We start from the raw sequence: 15,114 nt of genomic DNA, 5'->3' as shown, positions 1-15,114 counted from the left end.
CGATATGAGTATTTGATATTGCGGCAACCAACGTACTTGTGAACTCTCCTCATTCCTATGCATTAGAGAGCCAGGTACATGCAGGAGAAATGGCCGTACCAGTATGAAAGTAGCCGGTGAGCATGAGGCAAAGAAGAACAACGATGCGCATTGCAATTGCTACCAGACCCACGAGACGTCAATGTCTACGGCAGTTCGATGTCGAGTTTTGATTATATATGACTAAACTATTCAGGCCTTCAAGCTGAGCGTTGTTCCAACCAAGAAGACATCCACGGATAATACCAATGGAAAGTCCTGGCTCTCATAACGGTGCCTTCAACATTACATTGCATCCTCAACGTTACATGAGATTTTCCCCTCAACTTGACATCCACTTTGGTATTTGAGTGAACTTTGACATTTCATCCGCGGTCTCCTTCCACAATAGCTTCTGTAGCCGCATGCCATCATCAGAATTGGCGTAGCCTTCTGGCCTGAGAAACGACGTCAGCATCATTGCCTCCATAACCAAGATCCAGTACTTACTTCCAGATGTCTTTATCACCCAGCTGTTTCCCGTGCGTCTCAGCACCCACCACCGCGGCAGCATGAAGCCCAATCCAGCCAGACTGCTCCGGAGACCTGGCCCGTACGGCCTTCACCGCACTCATTGCCAACCTGAAAGGCAGCGGCAGCACGTCGCTCATTGCCGTCTTCACCATCCCGGGGCAAAACGCATTGACGATGACCTTCTCAGGCCCCAAATGTTGCCGCAGCTCTCGGAGAAACAGAAACACCAGGAGCTTGCTGTCCGCGTACCGAGACAGACCGTAAAAGTTCGCCTCGGCGTCCAAGTGCTCCAACACTGACTCTCCGGGTGCGAGAGGCGCCTTTGCCTCCAAGCTGGTGTTTCCTATGGCTCGGCTTCCGGTCCAAGTGACTCTCCCGGGGGATCTCGTCCTCTGAGCCGTGGATTCTAACAAAGGGAGAAGCTGAAGCATCAAGAGCACGTTGGAGAGGTAGTTCACCTGGACCGTCGCCTCGTGATTCGTCGCAGCAACATGACGCTTGAGTCCCGGAACTCCAGCGTTCAGCATCAGAATGTGGAGGTCTTTGTGCTCACTGCAGAATGCTTTTGCAAAAGACTGGACGCTGCCGTAGTCTTCGGCATCCATCTTCATGACCCTGACGATGGCGTCTGGGTTGGCCGACTTGATAGCTGCATCATCCAGAAGTTCTCGTTTTACCGACTCGCCTTTGGAGGTGTTGCGGACCGCAAGTACAACCGTCGAGGCTCTCAGGAGAACGAGCTGCTTGGCCAAGGCAAGGCCGATTCCAGACGTGGCGCCAGTGACGATGGCGGTTTGGCCGTCAAGATACAAGTCATCCGGCAACGGCGTCACTGGGGGCTGGAAGAGTCGCATGATGGTAAAGTTGAAACGAGGTCGAATGAACTGATCTTGGTATTCTTGCTTTCCATCGTAACAGCCGCAAGAATTGCGTCTTTTATTTATGAAGCCATTACGGCCGTACAGTATCGTCTTGCTCGACAAGACACTTCAAACCCGACGGCTTTCATGTCCGCCTGTTGCGATGCCATCGTCAAAGTCCGCCGAGTCCTCGTCGTCGTTTTTCCAAGACGGCGAGGCAGAGGCGTCTTTGACAATGTGGTGTTGGCGGAGTTGTCCATGGCCTCGCCCCAACGCGGTTAACCATTTGAAGAATCGGGAGCTGCTCCGACGCTGCTTACAGAGCAGGCAGATAAGATCGGGGTGTTGTGCCGCAGCCGTGGTCGGTCCTGTGCAGGCTGGCGGAGACGGTGGCAGGGGATCCGACCAGAAGTCTCCGAGGACCATCCGAAGCCCGCCGGGTCGGCATTTGGACCGGCTCACTCGCACACATTTCCTGTGATCAAAGAATGTGATTGAAATAAGTTACTCACGAATCCCAAATCGACGTTCGTATTTCCATGCATGTTCTTGTCCTCGTGGTGTTCCACTGACCAAGAAATTGCGATACGGAGTCAAAGCATGAACGTGGTCAGGCTGTACCCTTGGAGAGGGAGTCCTCCCAGCATCAATCGCACTCGCCCCGCATCACCAGTCTCGCGATGCATTATGCCTAGCCAACGAACGCGCCGCTATCGGTGCACTCTGTTGGTCGGGCCTCGCCGAGTCTTAGGCTCAGTTCCCCATGCAATGTCAAGTTTTTGGAAATTCTCATGTTCCTTTCTTCGGATTTTCATCTGTCTTGTCGGTCGCTGATAAGCTGGCCACTAACTAAAATGGTATTTCAACACTGACGTACAACCCTGCCCCTTGGAAGCCTCTGAGATGAGATTTTGTAAAGAGTAGCTTCGTGGCAGCATGGGCTTGAATATCGTGATGGCCGTAGCGGCCGCGATGAAGGAGCCTTCGTCCATCCAAGCCGTGTGAATCCGTATTTCCCTCCCAAACTCCAGTAATTTTGTTGAAAAAATGTTTTGAAACGACGAAATCTTGTTTAGGCGAGAATCGCCCAATCACCAGACCTCACCACACCCACTGCACCACTTGGCATCATTCTCCGTGTCCGAACTCCATGAAACATGTAACGGGTTAAGAAAAGAGATAAATCATTCATGCGGATGCGGATGCGGAAGCGGCGGCGGGGGCCTCGGTCTTGGCCTCGGTGCCTGCGAGGTTGGTGGGCTTCGCGTTGGGGTTCTTGGTGTAGTAGTCAGAAATGGCGGCCTTGATGGCGTCCTCGGCAAGCATGCTGCAGTGAAGCTGTTGTTTTGTTAGCACCGGATAATGCGGCAGCTTTGCGTCGTCTGGGCAGCCATACCTTGACGGGGGGAAGCTTGAGCTCCTGGGCGATCTCAGTGTTCTTCACTCGGCCGGCTTGCTCCAAACTACATTGGTGGTTAGCAAGGAGATGAGTAATGTAGAGAAATGTGTCGACTCACGTCATGCCACGGACGAGCTCGGTCAGGTAGCTGGAGGATGCGATAGCGGAACCGCAGCCGAAGGTCTTGAACTTGACATCGGAGATCGTGTTGGTCTTGGGGTCGACGCGGATGTTGAGCCTGCGACAAACTTGTTAGCATGTAGGTCTGACAGAGATGAAGGATATATATCGCATGGCGGTCGGTTGATGTGCGAGTGCATTCGGGAGGGAGCCGAAGCAAAATGAAGCAGCTTGCGACCGGAGGGCATGCCGAGCCCCGCAGTGCGTGCCGACAGCGACTTGATGATATTGGGGATGTTCTTCGCGGGAGGCGTCTTACTTCATAACGTCACCGCAGGCGGGAGCGCCGACGAGGCCCTGGCCGACGTCCTTGTCGCCCTTGGGCATGGAACCGACATTGCGGGGGCGGGAGTAGCTGTTTCGCAGACATCAGTACTCTTCGTCTTCCAAACGTGATATCCGGGGTCACATACTGGTCCAGCACCTTCTCGTGGTATGCCCTCGTCGCGCCGACGGCAACAGCAGGTGCAAGCTGGCGGGCGGGAGCGGCGGAGGGGCGGACAGAGGTGGTGAGGATCGCGCGGGAGGCGACACGCAGGGACCTGGAGAACATCGTGAAGGGTATTTTCGTCGTCGGGGTCTTTTTCGGTTGGCTGTGTGCGGGTAGGTATCGAGCTTAGGAAATCGTCGCAGGTGTGTTTGAAGTCGCAAGGATCGATTGAGGGTATCAAAAGTGATTGTCGATGGTGTTGGCGACAAGAGGAGGGCGAAATAAGAAATTTGTTGAGGCAGAAGGGCACTCGGCAGCTGAGGGTTTAGCGGAGGGCAGAAAGAGGAGGCGAAGATTCGGGTCAAAAGAATAAAATGGAGAGAGCTGGCGCTGGCAGTGGCAGTGGCAGTGGGAGTGGGAGTGGCACCGTCGCAGTTCACTCCCAGTCACTGGAGCGGGCGCTGGGACGGGCTCCAGAATCTGGCACTCGCACACTCACAGCTGCGGATGCGGGACTTGTGACGGAGAACGATGGCGATCTCGGTGGTAGCAGGTGCCAGCCGCCAATCAGAGCTTTCAATGACCATGCATTAAGTCATGGAGAGCTCACTAGGCTCGGCGCCTCGGAGAAGACAAAAACTCGACCGCCTCCACTTGATTCGTCAGACGTCGTCTCATTGGCTGTGATAAGGCACGTTTCCTCGGCTCAGCGACGGGGAGAGTACGTACCACACGGCACCGGAGCGTATCCCCGTCTTTTGACAGCCCGCGCCAGGCCTCCCCTCTGTCCCTACCAGCTGGCTGGGCGGGATTCGCAGCTGCGGTGGAGCATCCGACGGGGCGGCAACAATTTGTCATTGTCCTCGTCAACGAAAGAGATTGGATCTGATTAGATACGTCCTGCACCTCCGTCGTCGCTGGTCTTACGTACTCCAGATTCAATCACCGGCCGGTCGGCGGTAGGCAGGGTCCCGTGTCCGCTTTTTTGTTCTTCTTTTTTTCTGTCCTCTGTTCTTAAGTCCGGGGAAAGTCGTTTCGATGCATAATCTCCACTAAAAAGTCGGTGTTGCATCAAAGACAGCATCTTGACTCATCCACGCGCAATTAAGCAGCTGTCATGCACGTAGACAGCGCAATGCGATTAACCACTGCGACAGCCCCACTCCACTACGTAATCCCGTCGTTCAGCTCCAGGCAGCCTGTCCTTACCTAAGCTCAAGCTCTCCCGCGTGCAGCAGTAGAGAGGTTCAGTGTTGCCTTGTGGTGCCGTGACTGGGTCCCCGCCGCGGGGCAGCACCAGCACCAGCACCAACCAATACAGCCCACCAAGACTTAGCTGGGTGCACCACCACAACGGCCACTACCTTACCTTACCTTACCACTATTTTCCTGCAAGAGGTTGAGCTTATCGGTTGTTTGCTCTGACTTGCTTTGCTCAGGAACCTGCCTTGCGCCTTCTCAACTCAGCTTCCTTCCTTTCAAGGTTGTGCTTTGACGCCTCTGCTGCACCTGCCTGTTTGCCTTTTCTACAAGACAGCCAGGGCGCATTCAAAAGTCAACACAACTTCAACCCTCACCCACCACAGCAACATTCCGAAGCTCACTGACCACGATCTCTGAACGAGAAAAAGCAACACCAGCTTCCACCATGGCGTGCCCTCATCTGGAGACCATAGCCCCAAGTTTGTGTTCCCCGAGGCTTACAGACATCTCCCCTGCCCATGCGAAGCTTCACCCAGCTGACATCTTGCAGCTCTGCAGCCGCCGACGCCCATCCAATCTGTCTATCGAGAGGACTGCACCCAGTGCTTCGACTCCCGTGTAAGCACTTCTCTAAGCCTCCCTCGACCTTCATTTGCTGACTTGTTGTGTCCAGGACGATCCCGCCGGCGTTGATGTCTGCCTCCAGTGCTTCAACGGCGGTTGTGCTGGTGATCGCAGCCACGCCCAGCTTCACCGACGGCTATGGGAGCACCCTCTCGTGCTGAATATTCGCCGCACCCGCAAAGTCGTCGTCCGAGATGAGCCTCCGCTCAAAATGTCGAAGCTGGCTATCGCCGCCGAGACCGAAGAAGACCGATTCGACACCACAACCACCGTCAAGTGCCTCGAGTGCAACCAAGAGCTTGACAGGACAAGTGACAAGCTTGCAAATGTCGTCGATGGAATTATGAAGGCCAACACCTTTTCCCGCAAGGAGGAGGTCAAGGCTTGGGAGCAGGAGCTGACCAGCTGCGAGCACATCTTGCTTATGCAGCAGTCGGAGCCCCGAACCATTCAATCCGGCGATCTTGGACACTGCTCGGCCTGCGACTTGCACGAGAACCTTTGGCTCTGCCTGGAGTGCGGGAACCTGGGCTGCGGCCGCAAGCAAATGGGCGGTGTCGATGGTAACTCCCACGCCCTCGCACACTCGACCGAGTCTGGACATGGTGTCGCTGTCAAGCTGGGATCCATTACCCCCGAGGGTACTGCAGACGTCTACTGTTACAAGTGCGATGAGGAGAGAATTGACGGAGACCTTGGCCAGCATCTGGGCCACTGGGGAATCATCTTGGCCGATCGACAGAAGACGGAGAAGAGCTTGACGGAGATGCAGATTGAGCAAAACTTGCGCTGGGACTTCAGCATGACTACTGAGGACGGAAAGGAGTTGAAGCCTCTCTTTGGCGCCGGCTTGACTGGCCTCAAGAACCTCGGTAACAGCTGCTACCTTGCCAGCATCGTCCAGTGTCTTTTTGATACCCCCGCCTTCAAGAACCGCTACTTCTTGCCTGCCCGCGACCTTCCCGTTGTCCATGACCCTGCGGAGGATCTGGAGACCCAGCTTCGCAAGATGGCAGACGGCCTGATTTCAGGCCGCTACTCGAGGCCTGATTCCGATGCTGTCCCATCTGATCAGTCCCCCGACCTCCCGACACAGAAGGGCCTGGCACCCGCCATGTTGAAGCACTTGATCGGCAGAGGTCATGCCGAGTTCTCGACCATGCGCCAACAGGATGCCTTTGAGCTGTTGCAGCACATTTTCAAGCTTATCACTCGTTCACCGCATCCCCCCGACCTTGGAGACCCGACCCAGCCTTTCCGCTTCGTTCTTGAGCAGAGGTTGCAATGCCTTGGATGCAAGAAGGTCAGGTACTCGACTAATGAGCAAGACAACATCTTCATCGACGTCCCATTGGAGAAGCTTCCCGCCGAGGAGGGTGCCGAGGCGAAAGCCGATGCGTACAAGCCGGTCACGCTCAAGGAGTGTCTGGATAATTTCACCGCCGAAGAGGTTGTGGAGTTGACGTGTTCTGCATGTGGAAGCAAGGACGGTTACACCAAGCGATCTCTGTTCAAGACGCTCCCTGAGAACCTTGTCGTCAATGCTAGGAAGATGGCTGTCATCAACTGGGTTCCGGTCAAGATCGACGTCCCTGTCATCGTTCCCGACGAGCCGTTCCTCCTCGACGACTACCTCTCCAAGGGTCTCCAGCCATTGGAAGAGACTCTTCCGGATGATGTCGAGGAAAGTGCCCCTGCGTTCGTCGCCAACCCTGAGGCCTCCAGCCAGCTTGAAGCCATGGGCTTCGGCCGCAACAGATGCGATCGCGCCCTCCACGCCACTGGCAACTCCGACGCCAACGCCGCCATGGAGTGGCTCTTTGCCCACATGGAAGACCCGGACATTGATGAGCCTCTGGTTCTAAGCGGCGGTGCAGGCGCCAAGGGTGATGCGGCGGATCCCGAAAAGATTGAGATGCTCGGGGCCATGGGCTTCTCCGTGCCACAGGCGAAGAAGGCGCTGCGGGAGACCAGCGGTGATGTTGAGCGAGCTGTCGAGTGGCTCTTCAGCCACCCTGACGATCAAGGAGTCTTTGACGACGAAGAGGCGCCTGCGGCAGCATCCGACTCTGCTGCACCCAAGCCGGAGGCGGGAAGTGCTGCCACCCCTGCCAAGTACCAGCTCCAGTCCATCTCCTGCCACAAGGGCACAAGCATCCATGCTGGGTAGGTCTTTCTCTTTCGGAGTTGTGGTCGTGAAAACAAGCTAACAATCAAACTAGGCACTACGTAGCCTTCATTCGCAAGGAGGTAGACGGCCACCCCGCTTGGGTCCTCTTCAACGACGAGAAAGTTGTTGAAGCGGCGGAGATTGAGGAGATGAGAAAGTTTGCCTACGTTTACTTCTTCAAGCGAGTCTAGGAACTCTCTTCAATGCCAGTAAGGTTGTTGAAGCGGTGGAGATTGAGGAGACGAAGAAGTTTACCTACGTATACTTCTTCCATGGCGTTTGGGTTGCGGCATAACGACGAGAACGGACAAAGGCGGTTGTCCTGGGCATACGAATGGCATGTCGAAGTTGCGTGTATCAATGATCAAGGGAAGAAGCATGGTTGGTTGCATGGCGGGAGATGGAGGGAAGCAGTCATGTACGGTGTGGAAAAGGAGAATACACATACAAGACAGACTCTGGTATACGGGCACAAGAAGGCAGACAAATTATAGTTTGTTCATTACTGGTGACGGCCAAAGATAGTGCTCATCACAGATTCAGACTCGGGGTGTTCCGAACATGTTCAGTGACCTCCAACGCCAAGACGCCTTTAACATGTTGATGCCCCCCAGCCCGGAATTTCGGGGGGATGTGGCATCAGATTCCGCACTCCATCATCGTACATTCATATTTGTAGCTCCATCGTAATAGTACACGGCAACAACGTAAGGGGTTGCCCGACATAAGGGGTGGGAGAGAGAGACAAGCCGGCTCACTCGGCCAGACGGTAGCTGACGAGGGTATCGACGCGGTGGTTGCTGGTGCTGAAGCCACGCAGCTGGACGCGTTCGCCGTTCTCAATCTCCTTTGCGTCGCTGTCGCCCCACTCGACGGGCACCTCGCTGTCGGCGTCGGCGTAGACGAGCACGTTGAAGGTGCAGTCGCCGGCGAGCTGGGGGAGGAAGGTGACGGAGGCGGTGATCTGGCGGAAGATGGCGGCGATCTCGTCCTGGATCTCCTTTTCCGTCTTCTCGGGCGCGGCCTCGGCCGCCGCTGACCCGCCGCCGGGTGCGACGTTCTCCTGGTCTGCTGCTTTTGAGCTCGACTTGGACTTTGACTTTGACTTGCCAAAGATTTGCACGTCAAACTGCCAGCGCTCGACGTGCTCGCCCGTGTCCTTGTCGGTGATGACGATGACGAGCTTGGAGATCTTTCCGCGAAGCATCCAGCGGTCCAGCTGGCCCATGATCTTCTTGATGTATGCCCTGACCTGGTCGTCGGATGATACTGCAGTTGTGTGTTAGAGCAACCTGTGACGCTTTCGATCGCTCGACGTGATGGGAGGGTGTCTCGAACCTAGCATGTTGAGGCCATATTTCTTGACGCTGGACGAAGCACAATCAAGTCAGCAAACGGTAACGAAACCAATGCACAAAAAGATTCAGGATGCGCCAGGAGGGGTTTTGACTTACGCAGAGAAGTCTTCCGCAGGATAGACACCTCGTTGGAAACTGGGAGCGGGGTTAGATTATGCTGAGCGCAGTCGGGAACTCCAGAGGGAGGTTGGCAGTTCGTACAGAATGGTGTGTATCGAGTATTGAAACTACTCAGCAGAAGCCTGATCAGTATAATGTTCTGCGCATGATGCAATCAAGGGGACGTGGCCCAACGGGATGCAACGAGGGGTTACTCACGAACTCAGCGACAAGCTTCGCGCTGCCCTTGAGGGCGAGCTTGTGCACCTTGGACTTGTCGACCTTGTCGTCGGAACCCATTGTAAATGATGTCGGTCGGCGAACGAGTGAGTGGGCGGGGCGGCAGCGGTTGCACGTGGAGTGTCGATTCCTGAACGAACGGTTGTTGAGGTGAGACTTGCGGCGGTGATGGGGTTTGTTTACTTTTGGACGGCATCGAATTTTGGGCTGGTTGCGGGGTGATTGGGCCTGTCTTGGCCTGGCGGTGACAGCTGACAGTGAGTACAGGGGTCCAGTTGGGCGGGCAGGGCATCCATATTCATCCACGGTTCAGGTTAGCGCTCGGCACTGCTACAGAGCCCCGCTGTTCCGGGCCGGCCGGCATTGCAACCTCCAGGTATCTTCCGCCGTACACTGCATCGCCCGGGCTTACCTATTGAGTTGCAACTTGCCAGAACCTGCCGACGGGCAACTTACACAATTTGCTTTGCCAGTCCGGGGGCCCCGCTTCGGGCTTGCTGCTACAACTGCGAAACTTTCCGTCATGGCGGTTGAACAAGGATTTGACTGTATAGTAAATATGGCTTTGTTTTGACGTCGGGGAACCCAACGGAAGTTGAACATTTGGCAGCAACAGATGTATTATCTAAAAGCTCATCATGACCTCGTTGGACTTGGTGGCGGAAAGGGATCGAACTAAACACTTTACTCGCTGGGAGCTGTTCAAGCAACCATACGACGCAACTAGAGGTTGGCAAAAACTACTTTGACATTATTCTCACAGCCTTCAGCAGCGGGTGCAGATCGGCCCAAAAAGTCACGATGCATCACATGGAGAAGACAATAGCTTGCAGTAATAAACAGGGGGTATTCGTATTATCTATGAAACTTGAAAGACTTTTGTTTTGCTTTAAGCAAGAGCAGCGCAGGTGAAGGGGCTGCTGATGGCGCCGGTCTTGAACTTGTGCGCCTGTAGAGCGGGTTAGCGTGTGGACTATGACCAAGAGCGATGAGCGGCCAAAACTTACAATCTCAACAATACTGGCGTATGTGCCGCAGACGAGAACAATCATGCCAATGACGAAGCACAGACCGTTCAGGGCGGTCTTCCACAGGTTGTGGGTGGCGAAAGGAGACCCCTCACGGATGAGCATGAACCACATCATGGCAGGGAAGTAGAAGGTGAAGCCAGAGATGAAGAGGGAGGAGCTGATGGACAGGAGCTCGGAGAAGAAGGGGATGGCCTCGGCAATGATGAAGGCAAGGACGGTGATGACGGTGATCAGAGTAAGCCAGGTGATCCAGCCCATCTTGGTGTTGATGAAGCGGATGATGGAGTCCTTGTACATGCGGCCGTGGATGTAGCGACCGACGACCGTGGTGTTGATGGATCCCGAAATGAAGATGACGGGCAGACCAACGCCGAAGGCGACCTTGGAGATGGTGTGGCCAGCGGACAGGAGAGCGGGGGACTGGACCTCCTGGCCGACAAAGGCGTAGATGAGGGCACCAGTGAGGGTGTAGATGAAGATCTCAATGAGACCAAGGGCCCAGATGGACTTCTTGTAGTCAGAGGGAGTGTGCATCTCGTCCATGAAGGAGAACTGGCAAATGGCAAAGCTGTAGGCGAACACAATGTTGGTGATGGCAATAAAGGCCTCGGCAAAGGTGAGACCGTCCTGGGGCCACGCGGACCAGGGAGCGGTGGTGATGGAGTCCTTGTTGATGCCGGTAGCAATCATGGTGATACCAATGGCCAAGATGATGGAGACAAAGTCGATGTATCCCAGGATGGCAACCTCGGCGAAGGAGGGGGGGATGGCGAGGATCAGCAGAATGATGGCGGAGACGACGGCGAAGACGATGGAGCAGGCGCCGTTGTTGGTGATGTTGCCAAAGGCAATGGCGCCGGTGAGGGTGTGGGAGCTAACCAGGAAAGTCAACTGCAGGGCGAACATGGCACCGACGAGTTCGTAGCCGAAGCGGCCCATCATGAGCTGGCCGGCGTCGGCGTAGTGCGAAACGTGGGGGAACTTGAGCTTGACCTGACCGACGACGTCACTGGTGTAGATGGCGATGAGACCGAGACTGATGCAGAGGATGACGCCAGGAACCATGCCGAGGGTAGCGAAGGCGGCGGGGAGACTGAGACTGCCGAGGGCGATGGCCTCGACGATGAGGACGACGGTGAGACGCTTCCAGCCGAGGCGATGGAAGTGGGCGCTGCCCTGGGCGGCCTTCTGCTTCTCCAGGTCCTGGCGGTTGAGGTCGGTGACCTCGCCGACGACCTCGCCGGGGAAGACGGCATCGCGGGAGAACTGGGGGGCGACAGCGGCGCCGTCCGCCTTGGTGTCCTTGCCCTCAGCCCCGCGGGACTGGTTGTTGATCTGGTCGTGATCCATTGCTGTTGGTGTTGGTGATGTTGGTAATTTTGACCGTTGTGCAATGGATGGCTGGATGGATGGATATGCTCCGTGGGGCCTAGTAGGGCGCACGAGTTTTTACACACGAGATGGCTGGTGTCGTTGGTGTGGAGAGAAACGGACCGACTTGGTGGTGGCGAGTAGACTGGACAGACCTACACAGGCGCGTGCTCTGGACTCTGGCGAGAGAAGAGAGGAGAGACCGGGTTGAGCTGGTCGCGAACGGCAGTTGAAGAGTCTGGAAGGACCGAAGAGTGAGAGAGAGACTGTCGAGTGCCTGGTTGGACTGAAGAAGGAGAGAGGGAAAACAACTCCAAAAAGATGGGAAGGTGGGAGGAGGATATATGGTGGCAAGAGGCGGAGCATGAGCCAGAGCCAGAGCACCGACCCCGGAGTCAGGCCGAGGAGGAGATGGGAGAAGAGAGGAGAGGAGGAGAGACGAGAGGAGGGCTCGATGGAAGCCTCGCCCTTCCCTCCGCCGTCTCGACTACTCTGAGAGGACAACTCCAACAAGTTGGAGGAGACTCTTCCCCTTCCACTTCCATGCAATCTATGAACATGGACTTGTTGAACAAGGGTCCTTATCTCTGGCCCCCCGCGATCTTGGAGCGGTGACACCGGCAACGGACGAATGTGAGTGGGCGGGTTTGGGATGGGTTCATGGAGGTTCGTCAGCCCGGGTCATGACTGATATCACAGCAAGCTCGTCCCATCCCATCATCCCCGTCGCCTCTATGATTCCGTGCGTCTTGGTTTTGCGGGGGAATAGACCGTTGCAGACTTTCCCCGCGAAATCGACCAGCGTCCCTGAAATTCCAGACGCACTGTTGAAGGCGTCCCGAGTTTCCCTGGAGAAGCAACGGCCAGAACCACGATGCTGGTGCTCTTTGCGCTGGCCATTTGTCAAAGAAACCAGGTCTGCTCGCGAGGGCCTGCGAGGCACTGCGGGACTGAGGCAATTCGAAATGTTTTGACATCGTAATAGAGTGGATTTTGTGACCTCTGCTTTACCTAATGGACCCAGCAGAAGAGCCGCAGAGTGGCCTCACCTTGCCCCTTGAGTCAGTCCATACCCACGACCAGCCCCGAAATACGACCGGTGGCGCTGGGAAGAGCTGGCATAACTGGGATTGCGGATGGGTGTATCGTCAGGCATGCGTGTTATTGACGGGAGAAACTCTGCGCTCGCTCAGTCCGCCTGCTTCGAAACCCAGACTAAGGTGCGAGTGGCGCACACTCTGCAGAGCTGTGGACAGCAGCCATCAGACGTTGGGCCAAGAGTGTGAGGCTCAATCTCTTCAGACGGGAAGCAAAGCCAAGTTGGCGATTGCCGAGCAAGTGGGGGAGCGGCATGGTGGCATGAGCCGCTGCTAGCCCTGGCGAGAAAAGTCCTTTCAAGGCTGCCCGTCACGCCCGTCTGTCCGTTTTTGCAGTGTTCCTGAATGCGCTATGCCGCTCGTGGGAGCAATGCCGCATACCCGCAGCCGGCTGCAAAGGAAAACGTAATAGCGCGGGTGATGGTCCCGTAGAATCCCGACATGCTCGAGTCGTCATCCTGGCCGGTGCCCACTCACACCGTCGCAAAGAGTCGTGCATTAGGAAGGCTTCTAGAAGATCGACTCGAGGGCGGAAAAGGCTTGTCGACGCCTCCGACGTCGTTCCCTGCAACGTGAGTGGCCGACTGCCGTGACGACGCGGGTTGTCCCTGCACAAATCTCACTTCTCTGCGCTGTTGGCGACGCGAGAATGAGATCTCTCACGCGACGGGGACTTTGGGAACACCCATGTCGACGACCAGAGCCATGAACTCAGGGCGGAACTGGCGCAGACCCTTTTTTCTTTTTTTTTTTTTTTTTTCTCTTGGTATTTGTTTTTTCTCATCTCATCTGCTCTTGGGACAATGTGAGTGGCCAGCCGTGTTCTGGCGTGAATAAACTGACATCTTCCCATTACCAACCGCAGAGATAATGGTTTCGGGCCTCGTTGGGGCCTTCATTAACGAGAGAAATATTCGCCGAATTGACCGACATGCGACGACGCGGTGGCAAGCAACACGGTAAAGCCGGTTTCAAGATGAAAATGATTCGGGTCTTGATTCCTTCAACCAACTGTCAGCAGTGATCACTGATAAGGCTTGTTTCCACAAATGAGTTTCAATTAAGAACACCAGTCAAAGATAGCTCGACGGGCGCGCCACGGGCAAACCGACATTTGATGGCCTGCGTCTCTAGCGGACCCGAAGGTTTGCGCGTGCATTGCAGACACTCGGCCGACGTGCCGCGAAACCGAGCATGCTTGTGCTTGTCCTTCACCTTGCACAAACAGTGTGCGAATGGCTCGGACGCGGTTTGCGCCGGGCTTTTCTTCGCTCCTCTGCAACTCAGCAGGGGGCTCGCAAAAGAGAAACAAGGGGCCAGGCAGGCAAGCAGGGGAAAGGGGGGGGGGGGGGCGCTGGTCCATGGACATGGGCATGGGGGCTTGTTGAGAGAGGAGCAGAGGAATGGATGGATGAGAGGGGTTGGGACGAAGCCATTGGCAATTCCAATTGTGTGATGGAATCCGGGGTAAAAATATGCGGGGATGGGGCCAGTTGGATGCAAAAAGGGCAATTTTGAGCGCCCAAGTGCTCTCATTTTCTCCATATTGTCAGCAATCCAACGCACTCGTCCCCGTTGCCTGCGGCGACTGAGTCGTGCCACCCTCACCCTCCCGCCGACAGGACGAACGCATCAACCGCCGATATTGCTGCAATACGGGTCATACCGGTCGTTTCTTCGCCGACAAGCGGGACGGCGTGTCTTGACATGGTCCTCGAGGCCAACACGCTCCGATCCCACGACAGCTTCAACCAATCTCGTTGTCGTTATTTGACCGCCGAATAGGTATGGGTACTCTGTTGCTGCGTGTGACTCCCCCAGATTTCCTCCAGGACCGGCAGACATCGCTCGTCCCGCCAAAGAAATCCCGCGAGCATCTGCTGTAAGGTTTCGCGGTTACATCGCTCTGGGGGCAACACGTCGCCGGCTCTGTCCAGAAGCTTGTGCAATCTCGAAGCGAACCACTGGCGGTCCTCTGTTGTTCCGGACCCGACGATACCGACGAAGAGGATCCAGAGCAGGGCGGCGTCGTGGGAGACCCAGATGAGTGCGATGGAGTCTGCGTCGTCCAGCGCGGCCCGCATGCGCGCCACCAAGAGCCGGATCATGTGCCCGGTAGTCGGGATCTCTCGCAGGACGACGTACAGAAAGACGTGAGCCGCTGCGACCAAGACGAGGAATCGCTTCTGGACAGGTGTCGCTGTTCGACGCTCCACGTACAGGAAGTGCAGGATCGAGCTGTCTGCGGTGTTCATGACGATTCTGATGTCGTCTGCTGACACGGCCCCCGCCTGCGAGCAGATTGCTTGCCTCAGACTCACGAAAATCTTACGTGGTTCATTGCTCTCGTCGGGATTGTGGCCTCCGAGCCTGTCCAGGTGACGCAAGGAAGGTGTCATTGCGCGATTCACGACTGACGATGGCAGAGAGACCTGGTCGAGGGTATGGAACATGGGAAATTTCGGAATCCTCCCCAGACCGGATGCCACTTGGATGTCAA

General features: G+C 55.9%; 6 protein-coding genes across 6 annotated transcripts; 1 reads left to right on the top strand and 5 right to left on the bottom strand.

Moving 5' to 3' along the window:
• Positions 1-361: 361 nt before the first annotated feature.
• On the bottom strand, positions 362-1,406 carry COL26b_009363 (uncharacterized protein; the record flags this gene model as incomplete). The annotated part of the gene is made up of 2 exons (XM_053182094.1): positions 362-476; positions 529-1,406. The coding sequence occupies 2 exons, from the start codon at positions 1,404-1,406 to the stop codon at positions 362-364; spliced, it is 993 nt and encodes a 330-aa protein (XP_053033989.1).
• A 1,194-nt stretch (positions 1,407-2,600) lies between these two features.
• Positions 2,601-3,544, bottom strand: ISU1 (iron-binding protein; the record flags this gene model as incomplete). Its single annotated transcript, XM_053182093.1, has 5 exons — positions 2,601-2,750; positions 2,809-2,875; positions 2,930-3,049; positions 3,251-3,346; positions 3,405-3,544. 5 exons carry the CDS (start codon positions 3,542-3,544, stop codon positions 2,601-2,603), a joined length of 573 nt encoding a protein of 190 aa, XP_053033988.1.
• A 1,525-nt stretch (positions 3,545-5,069) lies between these two features.
• Positions 5,070-7,609, top strand: COL26b_009361 (uncharacterized protein; the record flags this gene model as incomplete). The annotated part of the gene is made up of 4 exons (XM_053182092.1): positions 5,070-5,103; positions 5,175-5,242; positions 5,298-7,414; positions 7,471-7,609. 4 exons carry the CDS (start codon positions 5,070-5,072, stop codon positions 7,607-7,609), a joined length of 2,358 nt encoding a protein of 785 aa, XP_053033987.1.
• A 563-nt stretch (positions 7,610-8,172) lies between these two features.
• Positions 8,173-9,175, bottom strand: COL26b_009360 (uncharacterized protein; the record flags this gene model as incomplete). Its single annotated transcript, XM_053182091.1, has 5 exons — positions 8,173-8,687; positions 8,757-8,785; positions 8,873-8,911; positions 8,978-9,003; positions 9,095-9,175. The coding sequence occupies 5 exons, from the start codon at positions 9,173-9,175 to the stop codon at positions 8,173-8,175; spliced, it is 690 nt and encodes a 229-aa protein (XP_053033986.1).
• Positions 9,176-10,004: 829 nt separating this feature from the next.
• COL26b_009359 (uncharacterized protein) lies at positions 10,005-11,496 on the bottom strand (the record flags this gene model as incomplete). The annotated part of the gene is made up of 2 exons (XM_053182090.1): positions 10,005-10,064; positions 10,123-11,496. 2 exons carry the CDS (start codon positions 11,494-11,496, stop codon positions 10,005-10,007), a joined length of 1,434 nt encoding a protein of 477 aa, XP_053033985.1.
• A 2,884-nt stretch (positions 11,497-14,380) lies between these two features.
• On the bottom strand, positions 14,381-14,955 carry COL26b_009358 (uncharacterized protein; the record flags this gene model as incomplete). Its single annotated transcript, XM_053182089.1, has 2 exons — positions 14,381-14,905; positions 14,947-14,955. The coding sequence occupies 2 exons, from the start codon at positions 14,953-14,955 to the stop codon at positions 14,381-14,383; spliced, it is 534 nt and encodes a 177-aa protein (XP_053033984.1).
• Positions 14,956-15,114: the final 159 nt, after the last annotated feature.

The sequence above is a fragment of the Colletotrichum chrysophilum genome (genome assembly GCF_026319265.1).
Source record: "Colletotrichum chrysophilum strain AFK26 chromosome Unknown scaffold_89, whole genome shotgun sequence".
NCBI classification, from domain to species: domain Eukaryota; kingdom Fungi; phylum Ascomycota; class Sordariomycetes; order Glomerellales; family Glomerellaceae; genus Colletotrichum; species Colletotrichum chrysophilum.
Note: the sequence above shows the minus strand (reverse complement) of the source record. Positions and strands in the feature narration are given on the sequence as shown.